The 25,134-nt window shown below is 38.1% G+C and overlaps 1 protein-coding gene and 1 pseudogene across 13 annotated transcripts in view; one reads left to right on the top strand and one right to left on the bottom strand.

The window, feature by feature from the left end:
- The window catches only part of BIRC6 (baculoviral IAP repeat containing 6), a 235,501-nt gene that overhangs the window by 190,261 nt on the left and 20,106 nt on the right, over positions 1–25,134 (bottom strand). For all 13 annotated transcript variants that reach the window (XR_006815144.1, XM_045979750.1, XM_045979752.1 and 10 more), the window contains exons 2-5: positions 14,318–14,499; positions 11,920–12,057; positions 3,310–3,503; positions 500–611 (exon numbers count right to left, since the gene is read on the bottom strand). Coding sequence is in view for 12 of the 13 variants with exons in the window: in XM_045979750.1 (XP_045835706.1) it covers positions 500–611; positions 3,310–3,503; positions 11,920–12,057; positions 14,318–14,499 (626 nt within the window). In the remaining variant the exon portion in view is untranslated. The remainder of the gene's footprint in view (positions 1–499; positions 612–3,309; positions 3,504–11,919; positions 12,058–14,317; positions 14,500–25,134) is intronic.
- Positions 7,790–8,717, top strand: LOC123926043 (annotated as a pseudogene).

Genomic DNA, 25,134 nt, shown 5'->3' with positions numbered 1-25,134 from the left:
CAATTTCTTAATCGGTTCTTCAACATATATATTCAGACTGTACTGTACCACTTGCAATGCTGATTCTACAGTTATACAGAAGTATGTGGGAAATTTATATCCCGACCAAAATCAGAGTTTCAGGAGTAACTGCAGTGTTACTTTTGTTGCATTGTCCTCAGTATCTACTACTCTGATACGAATGCAGAAATCAAGAAGTAAAAATAAACACACATCCAATGAGAACACTTTCCAAAAAGCAAATCTGAAGAACACTGCCTGTCTTCTGAAAGAAAACAGTTATGAAGCATTAACTCAGTTGTTAGTTAGCTGTAACAAATATTTTTTTCTCTTTTTGCAAAGGTACAAGAATAAAACAAAATTCACACAAATGCATACACACAAGCACACAGTGAGGTTGCAAAAGCAAGTTTTTGAGAGAGTCTTAAATGTTAATGATTCTACTGAAGACTACAAAAGCATACTGAAAAGAAAAAAATGTTTTTTGAGTCTTTTTTACCTGATGATAAAATCCAGCTTGAGCCATGGGATCTGGCTGTGCCCATCGATAACCTACATGAGGCCATGAGGTAAACGTCTCCCGTCTGTTGGCTTCACTATACATCAGCGATCTACAAGTAAACATACTTTATGTAATCGAAGTTAGGTATCAAATTATAATGGCACTCCTACTTAACAATGAAGATAAATTTTACTGGATTATCAACAAAATCTGGGAATTGTCTAATGACTAAGTTCAAATGTGTATTTTAAACTAAAAACTGATCACTTTTAGGAATTTCCCTTAAACACTATAGGGAAAAAGAAACCTATTGATGGCTACAACTGATAATTTCCAGGCATAGATTAAATTAACAAATGTTGCATAATCACCAAGCAGAGACCACAAAATCTCAAAATAAAGACAGAGTCATATGCTTTTATCATGTGCCAAGTCTGCATAAATGGATAAAACCACAACCAAACGAACAGTGGTTTTATCTCAACCACGTTGAGAAAGTGTTTTCCAGTTTAATTTTACTATTTTTTTAGTTTTTTAAATAGAAAGCAGTTTTCTTTCTGTTCTCTCTCCAGAGAAATCCTTTTCCAGCAAAGCTGTACTCTCCAGGGAATTACCAAAAAAGAAAATCTTCATATATGTTCTCATATTAAAATACATTACCTCATTGAGAGTAAACATAACCTAAGGTATTTTTTAAATGAGTTGCTTTAAAAAAAATTTTTTTTTTAATTTACTTTATTAAGTAAGCTCTATGCCCAACATTGGGCTTGAATTCATGACACCAAGATCAAGAGTCACATGCTCTACCAACCGAGCCAGCCAGGCACCCAATCTAGAGCATTAGTTCAAAGAATGATACCAAATTTAGAAAAAGTCCAAATGCTTTCAAGAAAGGACTGTAAGTAAAGGTTACTCTTCCAAACACAAAAGTAACAAATGATAACAAGAAAGGAGAAAAGAAAAACAAAGTGGTAAAGGTCATCACAGTGAAACCAGAAAAATACTTTTCTCTAAATTCTTCCCTAAATTAGCACATAATTTTCTGTACTGTTGCTAGTGAACTTAGGTTTAACTCATAGTTATGTTCTGGTTTGGAAAAAACAAAGTTGTTGGGTTAGAAAAGCCATCATTTACAGGCTATAGATGTCCTCAGGATTTGTGTCAGACAGAAAACCACCCACTTATTTGTATTACCAAACAAAAGAGCAATAGCATCTAACAGACCCTAACTCAAACCTCCAACAGACCTAAGTTCATGAACGTCCTCCTAAGTTCCTAGATTCATTCTTAATGAAATAAATACCACAGACTACATCAAAATTAGTATTTTGAGATATTTAAACACCTCCAGAAACACAATATCCTATCCAGTGAATGCATTTCCTAAAATAAGACATTCACCACAGCTTGCAAAGATTTCTTTAGAAACCCAGCTACTATCTGCAAAGAAAATAGCTCTGAAGGGCTGTTTTATAATCTCAAGACAGGCACAGCTCTAGGAAAAGAAATACTTATTCCAGGTACATTTCCCCCCTCTCCAGACATCTTCTAAGGAATATTTTAATGATAACCATACCCCACATCACCTGGTAGCTATTCAGATTAAAAATGATAGTCTCTATATTTACCCAGAAGACAGACAATGCAGTATTACTATACAATATAAAAACCCTTCTCAAATGTTAATACAACCAACAGAAGTTATTTACATAATAACAGAATCACTGGACAACAAAAAATGGGCAACTAGTCAAGCAAAAGTCTCAGTTTACCAAGAGCTAAGCTAATAAGTATCGCAAACTAATATAAGAGCCACACTTAATAGAAGTTAATATATTCAGCAGGGGCTAATATCAGCATGAAGAAAAGCATAAGAAATTAAAATTTACATCCAGTGAAAATGTGAAATGCTACGTGGGAAGGCAAATGTGAACTTATCAGAACTGCTAAATTTAATATTTCCTTATAGGATTTCTAAACTTAATACTTTTGGTAAGAATCTAATGTTATGGGACGCCTGGGTGGCTCAGATGGTTAAGCATCTGCCTTAGGCTCAGGTTATGATTCCAGATCCTGGGATTGAGCCGGCGAGCTCCCAGCTTAGTGGGGAGTCTGCCCCTCTGCCTCTCCCCACTCTCTCTCAAAATGAATAAATAAAATCTTAAAAAAAAAAAAAAAAAAAGAATCTAAGGTTATTTCAAACAGAAATCATTTAAGTTTTTAAATGAACATATTACTGGCTTTTTAATTAGTTTTATACAAAGTAGGACCTCAATCAATCTCTACTGAAGAAAATAATGGTTGAAGTATGATTTCTGTAATACACTGTTTAAATCCAGGGCAGGCAGCATAAAAATCTTAATTCAAAATTGCCCTAACTGATTTAACTCTCTTCTTTTTTTTAAGTAGGAAATAATATATGGCTCTTATACATAGGTTCTGGCACAGCTTTTCAATTTATGAAAATTCACCTCAAAGGTCACAAAATTTCATCAAGGCAAAATAATTCTTATCTATTGAATAATTACATTTTTAAGGAGACTCAAATATTTACTAAGTACAGAGCTGGAATTTTCAAAACAGTTTTATGACCCCTTTAAATACCTTCCAAGCACCAAGAGAAATTGTTTAACAGCAATTCAAGTACTAATTCACTTCAGTATTTTGTATGAGAATCTGAATGGTTTTCCAAAATACTTTGATGAAATACATTTTGAATCATAATTAAATTTTTGTTATTCTTGGTTAATCCAAAAACCTAATCAATTCAATTTCACCATAACATCTCTTTATAAGCAAGTTTATACCTGTCCACAGAACGGCCTGGCCCCACTCCAAGTTCTGGACGAGCACTAGGTAAGAGGTAAGACAATCTGTCCATCACTGAGGATGCCACAGGTAAGGCAGCAACATTTTGATTTATTTTCTTGAGTTCATTCACAATGGCACTGGCAATGGACTTCAACACATGATGAGGAAGATGAAATGTAACTGTGGCCCACTGAAATAAATTGGGAGTGTAAGCAAAGGAATATATACTCAACAGTTTAAACCAAAACTGTAACTTATACATTATAAAATAAAGAACTATTCAGCAGTCTCGAGTTACTCCACTAATTCATCATTTAAAGCAGGAGCTTGCAATTAGTAAAAAAATGAAACTTCAATTAGAAAAATACAGCTTAGAACCTGATGGTAACACATCTTCTTACACAAGCATCAACGATTTAGGATAACAAAACTCACCCATAATTTTTATATTCTTCTAGTACATTTACAATGTTAAGCACAAAGTAGGCATTCAAACCTCTCTGTTTATAAGAATGTACTTCTACAGTGTAGTGCTACTGTACACGTGCAAAGGCATATGAGGATTTACTTCAGTTTAGCAGACGCTTATGTATTTATTGTGGTCACTATACACAGAGTAACGAAAAGCACAGATCTTGTAGTCACACAGACTTGGATTCCAAGATCATCTTCACTATCAACTATGTGACCCAGGTCAAATTAATTTCAGTCTCCAGCTTCTGTAATATGAGGAAAAACGGGGTGCCTGGGTGGCTGTTAAGTCTGTTAAGTAACAGACAACAGCTCAGATTATGATCCTGGAGACCCAGGATGGAGTCCCACATCATCTCCTCGTTGGGCTCCCTACTCAGTGGGGAGTCTCCTTCTCCCTCTGAACCTCCCCCACTGTCATGCTTTCTCTCCCACTCAAATAAATAAGTAAGATCTTTTAAAAAAAAAAGAGAGAGAGAGAGAGAGGAAAAATAATACCTACTCTCACAATTTTTTTTTAAAGATTTTATTTATTTGACAGAGATCACAAGTAGGCAGAGAGGCTGGCAGAGAGAGAGAGACAGAGAGAGAGAGAAGGAAGCAGGCTCCCTGCTGAGCAGAGAGGGGGCTCGATCCCAGGACCCTGAGATCATGACCTGAGCTGAAGGCAGAGGCTTAACCCACTGAGCCACCCAGGTGCCCCTTAAAATTATTTTAAAAGAAAGCAAAGATGCTAAGTATTATCCTTCTGGAGAAATAAGTCTATAAAATAATTTCATTTCTACATCCTTCCTTGCTCACCTATGGTTTCCACTCTGTCTAGTACACCCTAGGCAGCCTACTAAATTATAACTTAACCATCTAACTAGAAAAACTTTTGGACAGAAACAGGACTTGAATTGCTAGAAAGAAAGAAAGAGTGACAAAGAAAATGAAAGCCTCTTATTTTGTTCCTAGAACTAATTCATTCATAGATTCAGAGCTCCTTGCCTGAAACCCCTTGAGAAGAGGCACTGCAGTAATGCCCAGCATATACTGTAAATCGTACTCCAAACATTCCGCAAAGGTACCTACAGACGTGCACTACAGTCATGTCGACTGGGAAACAGAAAATAGTGTGAGCTTTCAGGCTTTACAAAGAAGTAGCACTGAACTGATATAAAACATCACTGTGGTCCACCAGTTCAAGTAGGAACTTATGATGGTCAGATGGCTAATGGAGTTTTGGCCCAAAGTTATCTCCGTGAGCTCTGGGGATCCCCATACCTATCCTGTAGTTCTTTGTCCAGTTCCCAAAAGTGTAACTGGCCGAGATATAAAACAGGCAACCAGAAAAATTTCCACAATGTCTCTCTAGCCCTCTCTGAGAACTATGAAAGGAAGAAAGGCCAAGTGGAAGCCCCTTGAACTTCCATTCTCTACAAATCTACTAAACCAGAGCAATACCACATTCCTGAGGAAGTTTCTGAGATTAATGCCACTGTAAGAGACCTGAAAAATACAGGGAATTCAGACTATGTCACCTTTGTTTAACTGGCCTGTTTGGCCTATGCAAAATGTAAATCGATCTGAGAGAAAAACTGTGGACTCTAAACTGTCAGGACACATTAACTGCAGCTGTTATTCCAGATGGGGTATCTTTACTAAAGCAAATCAACAAATCCCTGGTATCTGGTAGGCAGTTACAGTTCTCTGAAATACTTCTTTTCTCTATACTAATTTTTAAGAACCATCCAAAAGCAGACTGCTTTTATCTGGCAGTAACAATCAATCTTCGGTCCTACCCTGAGACTGTTGCTCATGTTCTCTACCGTATGCAGTCTGTGGAAATCTTGATCAACTTAACATCCTGCAGACCATTACACCGGCCTACTGCACCATGCTGTACACATAACGTCACGCTGACTGGTCCAGATAAGGAGTAAGTAGCCAGGAACTCACGTGCCTTAGTAAGACGTATGTAAGCCAGAGAGGATAATAATGCCCAAAAAACTCAGAGTCCTACAACCATTGTGAAGCTCCTGGAAGTCCAGTGGTCTGAACATGTCAGAGTATTTCCTCCAATGTGAAAAACAAGTTGCTACAACTTACAAAAGCAAAGAGTGAAAAAGAGGCATAATGCTTGGTGGGCCTAAGTGGATTCTGAACCCGCTCTCGGCATATTTCAATGTGCTACCCTAACTCAATTATCTAAGAATACAGGCACAGCCAGCAGGTCCTGGCTGCATGCAAGATGTTCAATTTTACCACTGACATATTCACTGACACTAGAAGTGTCTACAGCAAGTAAAGATCCTGAAAGGCCTGTCTGGCAAGCTGAATTAGGACAATCACTGGCACAATGCTAGGGTAAAGCCACACCATTCCCTGTAAATGTAACTGCTCTTTCCAGAAACAGTTTCTGGGGGCGCCTGGGTGGCTCAGTGGGTTGAAGCCTCTACTTTCGGCTCAAGTCATGATCCCAAAGTCCTGGGATTGAGCCCTGCATCGGGCTCTCTGCTCAGCTCCCCCTCTCTCTCTGCCTGCCTCTCTGCCTGCTTGTGATCTCTGTCTGTCAAATAAATAATTAAAATCTTTTTTAAAAAAAGAAAAGAAACAGTTTCTGGCTTCTCAGTCCATGATCTGTGTGATCAGAGGCAACTGGGGGGCTCAGTCAGTTAAGTGTCTGACTCTTGATTTCATCTCAGGTCTTGATCTCAGGGTCACGAGATCAAGTTCCGCCTGGGCTCTGCACTCACTGGGGACTGTGGGAGATTCCCCCTTTGCCCCTACTCCAGCTCACACATGTGCGTGAGTGCTCTCTCTCTCTCCCTCAAATAAATCAATCTTTAAAAAAAAAAAAGGCCTGTGTGTCCATCATAAACTAGATGTGACATGACATACCAAACCATAATACTAGGAACAAAAGACAAGTCTCTTTTCATTGAGTGGTTTATAAGAGATCAGTCTTGAGAAAGTCCAACAGGCCAGTTTTGGACAAGCTGAATAAACAAGTAACTCAGCCTTCTATAATACCTACTCTTGTTTTAATCCCTCCTTCTCATTCTATACTGATAGCTTCACAGAGAACTCTATACAAGGTACTTGTGGAAGAAAACCCTTGGCTCTGATGCACAGATGGTTCTGCATATTTGGCTGGTACCACCCTAAAGAGATGGCTGCAACATCAGAGCCCCAATTAGGACAGTGGTGAAGGTAAATCTCAGCGGGCAGAACTTCGACCAGTATATGAGGCTGTGCTCTTTGTCTGAGAGCTCTTTGTCTGAGATTAAGAACTGCCCATAAGTGAAGATCCTCACTGATCAACAGACAGTAGCTAATGTTTTGGCTGGATGGTCAGGCATTTGGAAATATCAGGACTGCAGTCAAGGCTAAAGGTCTAAGAACAGACCTCTCAAAATAAACAGATTGGGAAAATATTTATGAGGTACACAAATGCTCAAAGACATCTGCTTACGAGGAAATGGGTAAATTACACTCATTGTATGAATGTCACTTACCCTCTCTCCAGAGTCACTCCCAATGCTTTGCTCAAGGGACCTGTATGCAAAGTGCCATGGCAACAGAGATGGAGATATGTACAGGTCCAACAACACAAACATCCCCGCACCAGGACTAACCAGGCTACAGTATTACTGACTGCCTAATCTCCCAATAGCAGATACCAGAGCTGAGCCACCAATGTCACACCATTTTCCAGGGGGAACAGCCCTGCTATCTGATTATAAGTGATTATATTGGATTCCTTCAGCCATGGATTGGGCATCAACTTGTATTCACTATAATAAATAAATGTTCTAAATATGCATTTACTTGTTCTACCTACAATGCTTCTGCCATTCTATTAAACTACTGCCTGTGGACTAAGAGAATGGCTTATGCACTCTCATGGTATTCCACACAACTTTGTTTCTGATCAAGAAAGCACTTCAGGCTCTCTGCTCTTCCCCAATGGACAGACAGCCGCATCTTCAGGTGCAGTGCCAGCCGCGTGCCCGAGACAGGATGGTGAGGGTAGGAATGAACGGATTTTGCTGTACTGGGTGCCTGGTCACCAGGGATGCTTTTAACTCTGGCAAAGTGGATGTTGTCGCCATCAATGACCCTTTCATTGATCTCAACTACATGGTCTACATGTTCCAGTATGATTCTACCCACAGCAAATTCCACGGTGCAGTCAGGGCTGAGAACGAGAAGTTTGTCACCAATGGGAAGTCCATCTCCATCTTCCAGGAGCGAGATCCCACCAACATCAAATGGGGCGATCCTGGTGCTAAGTATGTTGCAGAGTCCACTGGGGTCTTCACCACCTTCAGCTGAAGGGTGGGGCCACGAGGGTCATCATCTCCTCTCCTTCTGCTGATGCCCCCATGTTCATGATGGGTGTGAACCATGAGAAATATGACAACTTCCTCAAGACTGTCAGCAATGCCTCCTGTACCACCAATTGCTTGGCTCCTCTGGCCAAGGTCATCCATGACAACTTCAGCATTGTGGAGGGTCTCATGACCACCGTCCATGCCATCACTGCCACCCAGAAGACTATGGATGGCTCCTCTGGGAAGCTGTGGTGTGACGACTGAGGAGCTGCCAAGAACATCATACCTGCTTCCACTGGTGCAGCCAAGGCTGTAGACAAGGTCATCCTGAGCTGAACGGGAAGCTCCCTGGCATGGCCTTCCGCTTCCCCACCCCCCACGTGTTTGTCGTGGATCTGACCTGCCGCTTGGAGAAAGCTGCCAAATATGATGACATCAAGAAGGTGGTGAAGTAGGCATCAGAGGGCCCGTGACACCCACTCATCTACCTTTGGTGCCGGGGTCGGCATTGCTCTCAATGACCACTTTGTCAAGCTCATGTCCTGGTATGACAATGAATTGGCTACAGCAACCAGGTGGTGGACATTATGGTCCACATAGCCTCCAAGGAATAAGAGCCCCCTAGACCACCGGCCCCAGCCAGACCAAGAGGAAGAAAGAGGCCCTCAGCTGCTGGGGAATTCCTGCCTCAACTTATCCCCCAAAACACTGAGAATCTCCCAACCTCCGCTGTTTCCATCCCAGACCCCCTAAAGAAGGGGAGGGGCTTGGGGAGCCCTACCTTGTCATGTACCATCAATGAAGAATACTGTACTCAACTGAAAAAGAGGAGATGTATATGATCTAGATAAATTCAATATATTATGTGTTAAATTAAAAATTAATAACAAATGTTCCTAGTATTGGTTTTTCAAATGTGTTTTAATGGAATTTGGAGAGTGAAATAGATACTGTCTATGAAAAAAAAAAAAAAAAAAAAAAAGAATACTGTACTCAGCCAAAAAAAAAAAAAGGAAAAAAAAAGAAAGCACTTCAAAGCAAAAAACAAAACTAAACAAAACCAGCAAGAAAAACAAAGCAATGGGCACTTGCCCATGAAACTGACTGGTCTTACCATGTTATCCTAGGAGCTGGCATGACAAAAAAAAGTGTAGTGCCCTACCAAAGTCTCATTGTCAGTACTAACTGGAAGAGAGGTTCTACCTTACAGGGTGATGAATATGCTGAGACTCAAAACAAAACAAAACCACAACAAAAAACACCCAACAATTTCTCCCAATAGGGTCGCTATTACACTTAATACCCCATTCAAAGATTTTTTTTCAAGCTTTAAGTTTTAACGGTCCTACATGCCAAGGGAGGAGCATTCCACGAGGAGTAGGATGATTCCACTGAATTATGTGTTGAGACTTGCTACCCAGCAATATTGGGTTCCTCCTGTCACCAAATCATCATGCAAAGAAGGTGATTATTCTGCTGCTTGGTGTGATTAAAACTGACAAGGGGAAACTGGACTGACACTAACAGGGGCAAGGAGAACTTAATTAGAAACCAAGGCGAGGCACCTGGGTGGCTCGGTCGGTTAAGCATCTGCCTTTGGCTCAGGTCATGATCTTGGGGTCCTGGGATCAAGCCCCACGTTGGGCTCCCATTTCAGTGGGAAGTCTGCTTCTCCCTCTCCCTCTGCCCTCCTCCCTGCTTGCACACATTTTCTCTCTCAAAGAAATAAAATATTAAAAAGAAAGAAAAAAGCAACCAAGGGATTCTTTAGGGTGCCTCTAAGTCCTTTCATATCCAATAGTAAAAGTGCATAGGTGATTACAAAAACTAAAACAGCACCACTGAGAATTTAAATCCTGCAGAAGTAAAGACTTGGGCGGGTCACTCCACCATGCAAAGACATCTGACAGCAAAGTGCTGCAGACAAATACAAAATAGAGAGTAGAGGGAGGTTGTAACTAGCAAGTATATCCTTTTGACCATTAAAGAACTGAGGGATATAGTGGCTATGAATATTCTCTTCCCTTTTAGTACACATGATGGATGAATGTAGATTCAGAACCAGACACACAGATGCAGACAGAAATATAGACTTATTTTATGCAAGAATTTTGGATGTAGTTAGTCTTTAGGTAGCACAGTTCTATTACCTAAACAGTTGAGACCTAAAAATAACTAAATTTTAATAGTTAGTATCACCTAGGGATAGGTAAATTATCTATTAGAACTTTGTGTCTCTCATCTCTGGGGATAGGGAGAAGGAATCTCCATTTGTAAAAAGTAAAAACATAGTATTTTTGTTGTATTAAAAGTTCAAATATGCACAGAAAGTATGTATGGAGATGCTGAGTACCAAAAGGGTACTCCGTGACAATTATGAAACTATTATCTCTCAGTTCCAAACTGACCCATTATTTCTCTTTCCTATCATCTTAAGGCTAGGACTCTGCAAACTGCATTTCTTCTTTACCAGCCAGTTTCCTGGCTGTCGGGTTCTGACAAAAGGAACACAGGATGGAAACTGGAAAGCATGATGAAGGTGGAAAAGACTTCCCCCGGCTATTACTTGTCACAGCTGTCGATGCTGAGTCAGCACAGGGCCTGGTGGCAGCTAGTCTCCTACATTTTGTTCTTCTAGTCTCCTGCGTTTTGTTTACTTAGCATTCCCAGAACCCATCTCACAGAGCTCCTCAGAGGTGGTAATACCATCCAAACAGCACTCTCTTCAGAGATCCATGTCTCAGCTCCTCAAGCTCTGTTCCCCAAGCTCTTGAGGAACCATGTGAACAGCAGCTGCTCCTGAGAAGCCTGGATCCCAAACCCACAGAGCCTATTCTTAAGTTTGTAGGTGCTGACCACCCTAAGCTCTTTCCTTCAGACCTAGGTGACAGCTGCTTCCCGGCATTACTCTCTATGTGCTCTCTGTTCAGAACTGTGAACAGTAATAAATTTCTATTATATATAAACTACCCAGTCAGTGGTATTCTGTTAATAGCAGCCAGAACAGATGACAGTACATCACATTTTAGTACAGTTACAATTGTACTTAAGAAAAGAGATACTTAAAAATGCAAAAATTATTTTTAAGAAAATGGTTTTTACCTTCTACCTTACACCCTTTGGCATAGAAATTTCTTATGTATTACACTTATAACTTAGAAAAGAAAAAAAAAATCAGTAAAACATATCCAAGGATTTAATTCAAAGCACCATCTCACACAAACATCCTAGTAATGTCAACGAAAGCCCAAATGGCCCCTTTTCCAAAGACATAGTCCATTTCTCACTGAAGCTCATCACCTAACAAGAAATTCTCTTTCAGGGACGCCTGGGTGGCTCAGTTGGTTGGATGACTGCCTTCGGCTCAGGTCATGATCCTGGAGTCCCGGGATCGAGTCCCGCATCGGGCTCCCAGCTCCATGGGGAGTCTGCATCTCCCTCTGACCTTCTCCTCCTTCATGCTCTCTCTCACTGTCTCTATCTCTCAAATAAATAAATAAAATCTTAAAAAAAAAAAAAAAAAAAAGAAATTCTCTTTCGTCAGCCTCTCAACCAATATAGAGCTACCAAGCACAGAAGCTTTAGGAACAAAGTAAGCAAAATAGTTCCCACAAACTGAATTTAGACTTCAGTAAAAATAGTTTCAACTTTTACGGGACTCATAAACACATTTTGTTCTCTGAAAGAGAGAAAAATCTAGAACTGGAATATTTCCAAAGGTAGGTGGAGAATGGGGGGAAGACAGAGAAAGTGAAAGTATGGAGGTGTTCTTTCTCTTATAATCGAAAGAAGGTAATTTTTTTTTAAACTTCTTACCTTAGCAACTTTGTGGTTGGCTGCAGTCTCATGGGATGTATTTTTTAAACCATCTTTGAGCTGTGTGATGAACAAATCATAACCCTCCGTACTAGAAATATCTACCTTTTCTAAACATGCTGATAAGAGCTGTTGTGCCTAAATAAAAAAGATGATCACAGAAAATTAAACACAAACAAAAAAATGTTACATTCAGATCCTTATTCAAATACTTTAATTTGTTATGATACTGACAGGTACTATAACTAAAGTTTACTACTTTTACTTTTTTTAAACAAAATAAATCACATATAATTATATACTGATTTGAAGGGCTTTATAAAATTAAATGAGATAAAGAGATATACGTGGCGTAACACCACAGAGTAAAGTTTAAATACATGGAAGCTATTATAAACCAAAACAAGATTAAAAAAAAAAAAAAAAAAAAAAACTAGATAAGCTGACACCACGAACAAAAATTAAAGATAAAATTTTAAAGAAATAAACGTAAAATCCTTCAATAAGTTTTAAACACTCAAACTATACAAAACCATAAGAGAGAACATTCACTAAGTCAACAGGTAATATAAAAAAGCCCTCTGTATTTTACCCACATATTCAAAAGAACTACCTTAAAACAGAAATACATGGCTGACATATGGAAAAGAATACATCCACACTGATCCAACCAAACCCAGGACTCCATATTTAATTGAAGATAGTGACAAACTAATGGGCTGTAGTAAAGGATATCTGGGATGGTGGGAGGTCTACAAACAATACTATGCAAACAAGAGTTGTGATTATTTAGGTACATAGAAAATCAGCATCAGATGTTAATGGCCAACAAGGTAGAGGAGGTGATAGAAGCCAGGTAAATACCTAACCCTTCAGACAGCACAGTATGAAAAATACTGATTTGAGGGTCTATTTCATCATAAATATTCCAATATTTTATTGTAATTCTCTAGTTCTTTGAAAAACCTGAACAGTTTGATACCATCTTGCATCACATATTCTGTGATGAAATATATACACACACACACACACACACACACACACATATATATATCTCCTTTATTAGGATATCAGCCTTATTAAGTTATCAGCTAGTATAAATTCCTCAAATTAGGAGGAAAAAATGTCCAATACAACTAAAACTAATTAATTCTCTATACAAATATTTTAGACATGACCCCAGATCCAAATGACAAAAAGAGGACTACTCTCTTTTCAGAACTCAAATTTTCAGCAACATACTTTCAATAATAACCTAACAGACAACTATATTATAACACTAAATGTGAAATCTAAGTGGATACATGTTGGTATCCTTTTTCTAAAATAGTCTTCCAAAAAGAGAATAAAAACATTTATATTGCACTTTATGTTTATCAACTGACAATTTTCATGCCCTAATAATAGGAAATATGCTATACTGCTTTTATCAACTAATCATACCACCAATTGCAAAACAATTCATAATTAACAACTTGGTATGAAGACAAAAATGGTATCTCACTTTATTAGGAAACACAACATTAAAATCTTTTATATTTTATTTAAGATGATTTAAAATCCAGTAACTCTGAAAAACGTACTTTCAAATACACCACAGGAACATCAATGCACAGGTAAAGATTTTAAATTAGGGTGCACCTACAAATTAAGTAATGATATGTAACACTACAGAAACATATGTATGACTAAAATTTTAAACTGGGATTGTTAAAAGGTATGATACACACAAGCAAAGATTATTGGCTGTTCACTAATATTCATTCCTCCCTTCCATCTAATGTTTAAAAAAGAAGAACTACCTCTTTCCAGGTCTTCTCAGCTTGATGTGACCATGTGACTAAATTCTGGCCAATGGGATGAACATGAAAAGGGTGTATATGAAGAGTTTGGGAAAGAAGGTAAGAAAGAATGAAGCAGAGAAGGAAAGCAGAAGGGAAGGAGGGGAGAAAGAAGACAATAGAAAAAAGGGGGAAGGGTCATATCAGTGTGCTTCCCTGGACTTTTGCTTTCCCTTTCACTATGACTGGGAAATACTAATGAGACTTGGAACAGCTGTCATGACTTCAAGAGATGGAAGCTAAGTGTTGAGGTTAGCAGTTACCCCTATGCTTAGCTCTGCACTGTTACTGAAAAAACTATACTGTTTAAGCCACTGTATTCTGGTGTCTCTGGTACAGTTTCACCTGCATGGTTCACACTTAAATACCACTCTGATAAGCATCAATTAATTACAAAGAGGAATTAAACAAATGTGATCAGTAAGTCAATTCTCTGTTTTTATAGGGGTACATATTAAAAAAAAACAGGGGTACAGTTACAATGTACTCAAAGGACAACAGCTAATAGGTCTGAAATTACATTAAGTGGAAAAGTACACTGATTTATTTCAACTTACCTCTGTAACAGGTAATTCAAGCTGAACCACATCATCCTGCTTTGAAACTGGAGTTTGCAGAGCAGTGTCTAACAACAAGATTCCGTTAAGGTCCTTCCTACACCCTACTGCAAAATCATCCACAAATATAACTTTATCCACCGCAGATATATACTGACATTTCACCTGTCCACCTGGTTTAGCTGTTAAAAGAACAAAAATTCAACACTTAAGATTTTAAAATAGTCCATTAAAAATAAATGTTTACATGGAAGCTAAATACAGTATTTAATCTCGCATTGGAAAACACTGCTCTAAAAGACGTTATTAGAACAACTGATAAACTTGTAATATGTACTACAGATCAGATAAAGTAACACTGTGAAACGTCAGAACTTAACAACTCCAGAGCTATTATAAAAGAGAATATAGGGGCCCCCGGGTGGCTCAGTCAGTTGAGTGCCCAACCCCTGGTTTCAGCACGATCATGTCTTGGGGTCCTGGGATCAAGCCCGTGTCAGGCTCCATGCTCAGCAGGGAGTCTGCTTCAGGATTCTCTCTCCCTCTGCGCCTCCTCTGCTCTCTTTCTCTCAAATAAATTAATCCTTAAAAAAGAGAGGAGCGAGGGGCGCCTGGGTGGCTCAGTGGGTTAAGCCTCTGCCTTTGGCTCAGGTGGTGATCCCGGGGTCCTGAGATCGAGCCCCACAGGGCTCTCTGCTCCGCAGGGAGCCTGCTTCCTCCTCTCTCTCTCTGCCTGCCTCTCTGCCTACTTGCGATCTCTGTCAAATAAATAAAATCTTCAAAAAAAAAGGAGAGAGAAAATATGATCGTTCTTAGAAATAAACAGGGCGCCTGGCTGGCTCAGTTGGAAGATCATGGGACTCGATCTCGGGGTCTTGAGTTTGAGCCCCATGTTATGTGTAGAGATTACTTAAATACAAATACATAAAACTTTAAAAAATAGAAATAAACATAATAATAGAAATAAACATAAAAAAAGAAACGGAGACAGTAAAGGGTAAAGGGGCAAAGAGTGTAACCTAGTCTCAACAGAGCAAAAGAAATAAAATGTGTATATATGTGTGTGAATGATAAGCAAATGCGGTAAAAGTATTTAAAATTAAAACTGAATAGAACTAGGTAAAGGGTACAGGGAAGTTCTTTGTTCTATACTATTTCAGAATTAAAATATTCAGAACAAACGTTTTAAATATTCAGTATTTTTTTTTTTTTTTTTTTTTTTTTTTGCAAAATTCAATAAGCATAAAGTCAGTATGGCCCGTTTCTAGGTAATTACCAAAAATGTTTCTGAGGGCTTTCATAACTGATATAAAATTTTGAAAAATGTTATAACCTAAGTTAAGAGAAACAGTAAAGCCTCTAGTTCAATCCCCAGTGAGAAAACACAGACAACTACCACTAATGATCAACATACCCTAAGGTTTCTGCTGAGTCAATATCAAAAGAGTATTTTTTTTAAGATTTTTGTTTATTTATTTGAGAGAGATTGAGAGAACAAGCAGAGGGAACAGCAGACAGAGAGGAAGAAGCAGACTCCCCACTGAGCAGGGAGACCGATGCAGGACTCAATCCCAGGCCCCGAGATCAGGACCTGAGCTGAAGGCAGATACCCAGGCACCCCATGTAAGAGTATTTTAATGCACAAAGTCAGTGAATACATGAACCATAAAATTTCTCAGAATAAGTCAGAGTGGAATTTCAGAAGTCTTACAAAAAACAGTAACAGGCAAGAGGCTTTAAATACCAAGAAAAAAAATTTTTTAAGATAACATCAGTTTCTATACTTAAATTTACAGACTTATAAGGAGATTAATGTTAAGGGTTTCTGCCACAAATAGAGTCTCTGTAAGAAGACTTGAAAGAAAGATCAATTGTGAAATTTTATTCTATTAGAAAAGATAAACCCCTGTGGGCAAGTAATCCTGCTGCCGGTTCACCTGATTCTAAACTCCCAATACAACTTTACAGAACATCCCAGTAACTAGCTCTGCTACTACCTAATGATACAAAAGTAGGAAAATGGAAATAAATCAGAGAGTCCTGGTTTTCAATCCTAGGTCAACTTAAAACATGTTATAATCAATGAATACTGGGGTGGTATTCTTAATTTCAGATTCTTATATTTCTTTTGGACACTAACAGACAGTTTGGAGGCATTACAAAACTGACTGGAACAAATTCATTATCTACATAAAACAATAATCTATAGTTCAGTCTCAGAATTCAAAGTTTGAAATACATGTTAGCATATAAGAAAATGATCTCTGTAACACAGTAACAGGCATATTTACCTAGTACTTCTAGTATCTAGGTAAAACCACAAGAAAGACAAATTATAGAAACTCAGAGTAAAATTGCACAAGAACTTGCAAAAATTGTTTCAAAACTCCAAAACTCATTAACTGTAAATGTTTTTTTAAGGACTATTCTTTATGAGGAGCCTGGGTGTCTCAATTGGCTGAGCAACTGACTTGCTTTCAGCTCAGGTCATGATCTTGGGGTCATGAGATAGTCCCACATCCTGCTAAGAGTTAAGCAGGAGTCTTGGGGGGCACCTGGGTGGCTCAGTGGGTTAAGCCTCTGCCTTTCGCTCAGGTCATGATCCCAGGGTCCTGGGATCGAGCCCCGCATTGGGCTCTCTGCTTGGCAGGGAGCCTGCTTCCTCCTCTCTCTCTGCCTGCCTCTCTGCTTACTTGTGATCTCTGTCAAATAAATAAATAAAATCTTTAAAAAAAAAAAAAAAAGAGTTAAGCAGGAGTCTCCTTGAGACTCTCCCTCTCCCACTGTCCCTCCCCAACTCACGTTCAAGTGAGATCGCTCTCTCTCTCTCTCAAACAAATAAATCTTAGGGGGGAAAAAACTATCACTTTTTTAGAACCTTTTTAGGCTTCCAGCAAAACTGAGTAAAAGGCACTTAGAATTCCAATATATGCCATGCCCCCCCCTTAACTATAAAATTTTGAAAAACAAACTGCAAATTCTGCTTTACTGTTTTAGGAATGTGCATTGAAGTTATGAATTGTTGAAATTATTATTCTGTTAAAAGTTCCCAAGAGAGCTATAAAATATGTGTCAAGACTCTACACCAGTGTAGTTTCCAGATGCGTTTCCATACAACCCTAGAGATTCCTCAACAGATCCTGACTGAAAGAAAGTCAGCACTGTTTTTACAACTTCTTAGACACTACACAATACTAGCACTCAAAGTAATGCACACTGATCAAGGAGTCTTGTTGGCAGTTTCTTCAGGCCAGTATAGCAGCATGCAGTAAGACTATGTTCATTAGGATGAGTTCGTTCCCAGTTTTTTACCTCAGTTAGGGAAGGTCATCCATAAGCAGAGGGCTGTACTGCACAGGGGGTTGAAAGGAGGGTATTATCAGCCATATCCCTCTGAAGGACCTTCTGGCACAGTCCAAGGTTTCACATAGACATGAATTTTGAGGGAAGATTATTAAACCCACTACAGACACTTTCTCTCAATTTTTTTACTCAGGCTGAAGACTTCTTTATTTTTGAGAGGAGAGCTTGGTTAAAATACCCTGACAGTATGCTCAAGATGAGCTTTACTCAACTGTCCCTAGGAAAGTTCCTAGATGGGGCACCTGGCTGGCTCAGTCAGTACAGCATGCAACTCGATCAAGGGTTGTGAATCTGACCCCATATTGGGTAGAGTGATTATTTAAAATAAAATCTTGGCACCTGGGTGGCTCAGTGGGTTACACCTCTGCCTTCGGCTCAGGTCATGATCTCAGGGTCCTGAGATCAAGGCCCACAACGGGCTCTCTGCTCAGCAGAGGGCCTGATTCCCCCTCTCTCTCTCTTTTTCTGCCTACTTGTGATCTCTGTCAAATAAATAAATAAATAAAATCTTTTAAAAAAAAAAATCTTGAGGGGTGCCTGGGTGGCTCAGTTGGTTAAACAACTGCCTTCGGCTTGAGTCGTGATCCCAGGGTCCTGGGATCTAGCCCCATGTCAGGCTCCTTGCTCTGCGGGGGGGGGGGGGGGGGGACTGCTGCTTCTCCCTCTCCCTGCTGCTCCACGTACTTGTGTTCTTTCTCTCTCCCTGTCAAATAAATAAATAAAATTTTAAATAAATAAATAAATGAAATCTTGAGAAAAAATCCTAGACTTCTGTGCAAGAAAAGTATCTTGCAATGAACAGAATATTTTTGGAAATTTTCAACTTCTTACATGTTTGAGCAAGTCTTCTCTTACTTAGGAAACAACAAGACAAGACAGAAATCCTCTAATGTCAGTTAAAAACAAAATCCATGGGTGTTTAAGTATGACCTAGAGCTTACTGTTTGTACAGCCAAAGTAAACAAACAAATAAAACAAAACAAAGAACACAAGTTTCACAATCAGGTAAATTCAACATTTTTTACTCATAGGAATAGCCATTTTAAGTACAGAAAGAATAAAAGAGATGAAGAAACCTATAATAAAGCTTGACTGTGTCACTCAGTTAGAAAACATGTTTTCAAAGTCTTGTAAAATATTATGAGTTATACTTTTATTCATGATGCTCTGATTCATGATTTTAGTGGCATTACTATTAAACAGTCAATATATTTTAATGTTACCAATAATACTGATAAACTTACAACCTATACTTAAATTATATCTCCCAAGACTACTTTTAAAAAACTTAAATCCCATTTTGGTATGAACCATTTATTATTTCATTTGCCTTATGAGTTTAAAATATCTGAAAATAAATTTCTCAAAGAAAGATAAGCTATGCTTAACTAATGTTTGTTATGTTTTCCAAGAAGAGTTGGCTAAAAAGTTATTTTTGGCTTTTAAATAGAAGGAAAAACCCATGGCACATATCCTATACCACATACTGCACCTTTTTAGAACTCTGTGAAGAAGTAATCTGTAAGGGACGCCTGGATGGCTCAGGTAAACAGCCTACTCTTGATACTGGCTCAGGTCACAATTTAAGCCCCATGTCAGGCTCTGTGCTCAGTGGGGAGGCTTCTTGAAATTTTTTCTCTCTATCTGCCCCTATCCCTGTTTCTGTGTGCCCTCTCTCACTCTCTTTCTCTCTAAAATAAATAAATACTTTTTTTTTTTAAGTTATTTGTGAAGTGACTTTTAAACCTACATGGATAAAGTTTTTAAAAATTGAGCAGGAAACTTTAATAGAGGAAAAACTCAAATTCCTCCATCTACAACAGAAATCACCAAACTTGTGAAAAGGGTCAGAGAGTAAATATTTTAGGGTTTACAAGATAAATAGCCTCTCTCACCATTACTCACCTCTGCCACTGTAGCACAAATGCAGCCACGCCAACATGTAAATAAATGGTTGTGGATGTGTGCCAGTAACACTTTATTTATAAAATTAGGAGATAGCCTGAGAGCTATCAAGAGCAAACAAGGGTTTGCAGACCCCTTACTGACACTAAAAACCTGGATTAGTGCAGATATTCTTTCCCAGAAGGGAAAACTTCACAAAACAGGTTAAAATTCACAGCCAGACACAGCAAGTTTCTGAAAACTAACAAAAATCTTGAAAGCAAACAGACAGAAAGGACACATTACTTACATGGAAGTAATAATACAATAAAAACATTTATCATTAAAAACCATAGGGTTCATTAGGAAGTAGACCATTTTTTTAAGTACTAGAGAACAAGAAATTTGCTGACAAAACTATCCATCAGAAATGAAGGTGAAATACATTCTTGGATGAAGGAATACTAGAGAGAAATTTTGCCAACACAGCTACTCAAAAAGAACTGCAAAAGAAGTTCATCAAATATAAGAAAAATCATTTCAGAAAACTTAGTTTTCTCCTAAGAGAAATGAGGGAAGACCAACAGATATAGTGAATATAACCAATGATTTTTAGCCTCGGTTCTTTTAAAATATATTTGACAACTGAAAGCAAAACTTATTACATTGTCTGAGAAGGTTTCTAATGTATGTAGATGTAATATACAAGTAAACTAACTTTTAAAAGAGGGGAGAGCACAATATAGTAAAAAGGTTCCTACATTCTATTTAAAGTAGTAAAGTACTGATTCTAAATACACTGTGAAAAGTATATATATTGCAATCCCTCAAGTAACTACAAAAAAAAATACACATGATTACAGTAAAAAAATAAAAAGTTAAAATAATTAAAAATATCAAATAATGAGGGACACCTGGGGGGGCTCAGTCAGGGGAGCACATGACTCTTTATCAAAGGCTTGTGAGTTCAAGCCCATGCACGTTGGGAAGACTCTATTAAAAAAAAAAAAGAAAAAAAAAAAATCAGGGGCACCTGGGTGGCTTATTCACGCATCTGCCTTCAGCTCGGGTCATGATCCCAGGGTCGTGGGATCAAGCCCCTCATCAGGCTCCCTGCTCAGTGAAGAGCCTGCTTCTCCCTCTCCCTCTGCTTCTCCTCTTGCTTGTGCTCTCTCTGTCAAATAAATAAATAAAATCTTAAAAAAAAAAAAATCAAATACCCTCCCCCAAAAAAAGAAAAGGGGAAGAAATAAAGGGAAAGGGAGGAAGTAATTAATAAAATAGAATATTTTATTTAAAATATCAATTACATTAAATATAAACAGCCTACATATATATATACACACATATATATGCCAATTAAAATACCAGTTGTCATAATGAACTGAAAAAAACATATATAATCCAATTCTATGATATCTGTGAGAAACTTTTACCTTTCTAAGAGAATAAAGGTAAGGAGCACCTGGCTGGCTCGCTTGATAGTGTCACTCTTGATCTCAGGATTTTAAGTTCAAGCACCACCTCGGGTGCAGAGATTACTTAAAAATACAAAAAACACAGAGCACCTGGTGGCTCAGCGACCAACTCTTGATTTCAGCTGGGGTCATGATCTCAGGGTCGTGAGTTCAAGCCACACACACACACACAGAGAGAAATCAGAGGACCAGTTAGTTAAGCATCTGACTCTTGGTTTCCATTCAGGTCATGACCTCATGGTGGTGGGACTGAACCCCATGAAGGGCTTCGCACCAGTGTGGAGTCTGCTTCAGATTCTCCCTCCCTCTCCCTCTGGTCTCCCCCAGCTCTTACCCAACAGGTGCATGAGCTAAAATAAATAAATAAAATCTTTTAAAAATAAAAATAGGGGCGTCTGGGTAGCTCAGTCAGTGTCTGCTGCCAGCTCAGGTCATGGTCCCAGGGTCCTGGGATTGAGTCCCCGCACTGGGCTTACTGCTCAGCAAGAAGCCTGCTTTCCCTCCCCCACTCCCCCTGCTTGTGTTTCCTCTCTTGCTGTCTCTCTCTCTTCTCTGTCAAATAAATAAATAAATAAACTTTTTTAAAATGTATTAAAAATAAAAATAAAAATTTAAAATAAAAATAAATGAAAGTATAAAAATGAAAGGATGGGAAAAAAGATATTTCAGGCAAACGTTAATTAAAGAAAGGATGAAGTAGCTATATTTATATTAGACAAAGATCAGAGCAAAGAAAATAACCAGAGATAAATGAGGTCATTACATGATAAAAGGACCAATTCACAAAGAAGAAAAAGCAAACCTAAATACAAATACACCTAACAGAACTTCAAAACACACACAGCTGGGAGCCTAGATGACTCAGTTGGGTAAGCCCTCTGATTTTGGCTCAGGTCATGATCTTAGGATCCTGAGATCAAGCCCCACATGGTGAAGGCTACTTAAGACTCTGTTTCTTCCTCTCCCTTTGCCCCTCCCCACTCTTAAAATTTAAAAAAAAAAAAAAAAAAATCACATACAGCAAAAATTAATGGAACTGAAAAGAAACAGTATCCAAATTACAGCTGGAGACTTCAACACTCCTCTCTAATAGAACAGTAGATAAAAAACCATCAGCAATATAGAGAAACTGAACACCACCATCAATGAATAAGATTTTTAGAATATTCCACCTATCAGAAGTAGAATACACATTCTTTTCAAGTATACATAGAACATTCACCAAGATAGACCATATCCTGGGTCATAAAACAGACCTTAACAAATATATAAGAAGTGAAATTAGGAGTATGTTCTCTGACCATAATGTATTTAAGCAGAAATCAGTAACAGAAATATAAGAGGAAATACCTGGAAAATAAACAACATACTTCTAAATAATTCACATGTCAATAAACAAGTTTCAGATAATTCAGAAAATATTTTTAATTGGGATGAAAATGAGAATATATCAATGTGTCAAATGCAAATAAAGCAACGCTTAGAATGAAATGTGTAGGAACTAAATTCTTATACTGGGGTAGGGAAGAAGGTCTCAAATCAATAACCTACATGTTCTGTTTAAAAAAAAAAAAAAAACTAGGAAAAGGGGTGCCTGTGTGACTCAGTTGGTTAAACCCATTAACCGCCTGCCTTCAGCTCAGGTCATGATCCTGGAGTCCTGGGACTGAGTCCCGCAATGGGCTCCCTTCTCTCATGCTCTCTCTCTCTCTCTCTCTCTCTCTCAAATAAGTAAATAAAATCTTAAGAAAAAATAAAAATAAAAATAAAAAACTAGAAAAAGAAAAGCAAAGTAAATAAATAACAAGTAAAATAAAATTAATAATGATAGGAGCAGGGATTAATGAAAATTAAAATAACAAAAATAGAGAAAATCAACGCAAGCAAAAAAGGGTTCTATGAAAAGATTAGTAAAATTAGTAAATCTCTAGCCGAGGCTAGCAAAGAAAAAAGACACAAATTACCAATAACATCAAGAAAGAGAAAATACGGGGCGCCTGGGTGGCTCAGTGGGTTAAGCCGCTGCCTTCGGCTCAGGTCATGATCTCGGGGTCATGGGATCGAGTCCCACATCGGGCTCTCTGCTCAGCGGGGAGCCTGCTTCCCTCTCTCTCTCTCTGCCTGCCTCTCTGTCTACTTGTGATCTCTCTCTCTGTCAAATAAATAAATAAATAAATAAATCTTTAAAAAAAAAAAAAAAGAAAAGAAAGAGAAAATACACTATAGAGCCTGCAGAGATTAAAAGGTAATAAATAAGAAAACACTATGAACAACACTATGCACATGACAACTCAGGTGGCCAATATAAATAAATCTGAAAACTCAGGCTGTCAAAACAAACATGATACTACAAACTTAAAAAGATAACGGGAATAATAAGTACAGATCTACACATATAAATCTGAAGGCAGAGGTGAAATATATCAATTGCTTGAAACCACAAAGTACCAAAACTTCCTGTGTATGAAACAGATAATCTGAATTGAGGAAACTGAATTCATAGTTAGAAATATTCTAGGGGCGCCTGGGTAGCTCAGTCCTTAAGTGTTTGCCTTTGGCTCGGGTCGTGATCCCGGGGTCCTGGGATCGAGCCCCATATCAGGCTCCCTGCTCCATGGGAGGCCTGCTTCTCCCTCTCCTACTCCCTCTGCTGTGTTTCCTCTCTCGCTGTGTCTCTGCCAAATAAATAAATAAAATCTTAAAAAACAAAACAAAACAGAAATATTCCAAAGAAACCTCTAGGCCTATCTGACTTTATTGCAGAATTTTATCAAACATTTAAGTAACAAGTAACACCAATTCTACACAATTCTTCTCCAATAAAAAGAAGTGGGAATACTTTCAAATTCATTTTATGAAACCAGCATTAAACCTGAAGCCAAGTCTAGAAAAAGATAGCACAAAAAAAAAAACTATATACCATTATCCCTCATGCATATCGATGAAAACACCCTCCACAAAATAAAAGTAAATGGAATTCAGCAAATATAAAAAGAATAACATGCCAGGACCAAGTAAAGTTATAGCAGGAATACTGAACTGGTGCAATATTCAAGAATCAATCAATACAAGCTACCACATTACACGTTAAAGAAGAAAACCTACATGAATAAAAGATGCGTTTGGCAAAATATAGTATCTTTCCAGGATTAAAAAAAAAAAACTCAGCAGATTAGAAATGAAAGGGAATTTGATCAACCTGATAAAAGACAGCTACAAAAATCCTAACACTATCAACATAATTAATGGTAAAACACTGAATACTTTCCCCCTAAAATCAGGAACAATCCAAGGACACACTCTCACCATTCCTATTCAGTATCGTATTGGAAAATCTAGCCACTGCAATAAAAAATGAGAAGAATTTAAATGCCATGAAGATTAGAAAGGAACAAATTAAACTGTCCCTATTCACAGACAACATGATTAACCTATATAGAAAATCTAAAAATAAAAACAAAACTCCCAGAGGTAATAAATGAGTTTAGCAAGGTTATAATAAACAAAATCAATACATAAAAATCAATCAACTGTACTTCAATATACTAGAAATCTAAAGCTGAAATCTACAAAACTCAGCTTACAATAGATTTAAAAATATAAAAATAAGGGCGCCTGGGAGGCTCCATTGGTGAAGAACCTGCCCTTGGCTCAGGTCACGATCACAGAGTCCTGGGACTGAGCCACGCATTGGGCTCCTGCTCAGCAGGGAGCTTACTTCTCCTGCCTGCCAGGAGAAGCACCCTGCTTGTGCTCTTTGTGTCAAATAAATAAAATCTTTTTTAAAAACGTTAATAAAATACTTGGATATATACAAAAAGTATGCAGAATATGCATGCTGAAAAGTATGAAAGAATAGTTAAAGAAATCAAAGACCTAAATGAAACCATGGTTAGGGACGAGAAGAGTCAATATAGTAAAGATGTCAATATGCCCAAATTGCTCTAGAGATTTGATGCAATTTCTTTTTTTTTTTTTTTTTAATTTTTATTTTTTAACCATAACAGTATTCATTGTTGATTTGATGCAATTTCAATCAAAATCCCAGCAGGAGAGGAACCAGGGTGGCTCAAACGGTTAAGCCTCTCCCTC

The sequence above is a fragment of the Meles meles genome, chromosome 15 (assembly GCF_922984935.1).
Source record: "Meles meles chromosome 15, mMelMel3.1 paternal haplotype, whole genome shotgun sequence".
In the NCBI taxonomy this organism is placed as follows: Eukaryota; Metazoa; Chordata; class Mammalia; order Carnivora; family Mustelidae; genus Meles; species Meles meles.
This window is presented reverse-complemented; position numbering and strand designations above follow the sequence as displayed.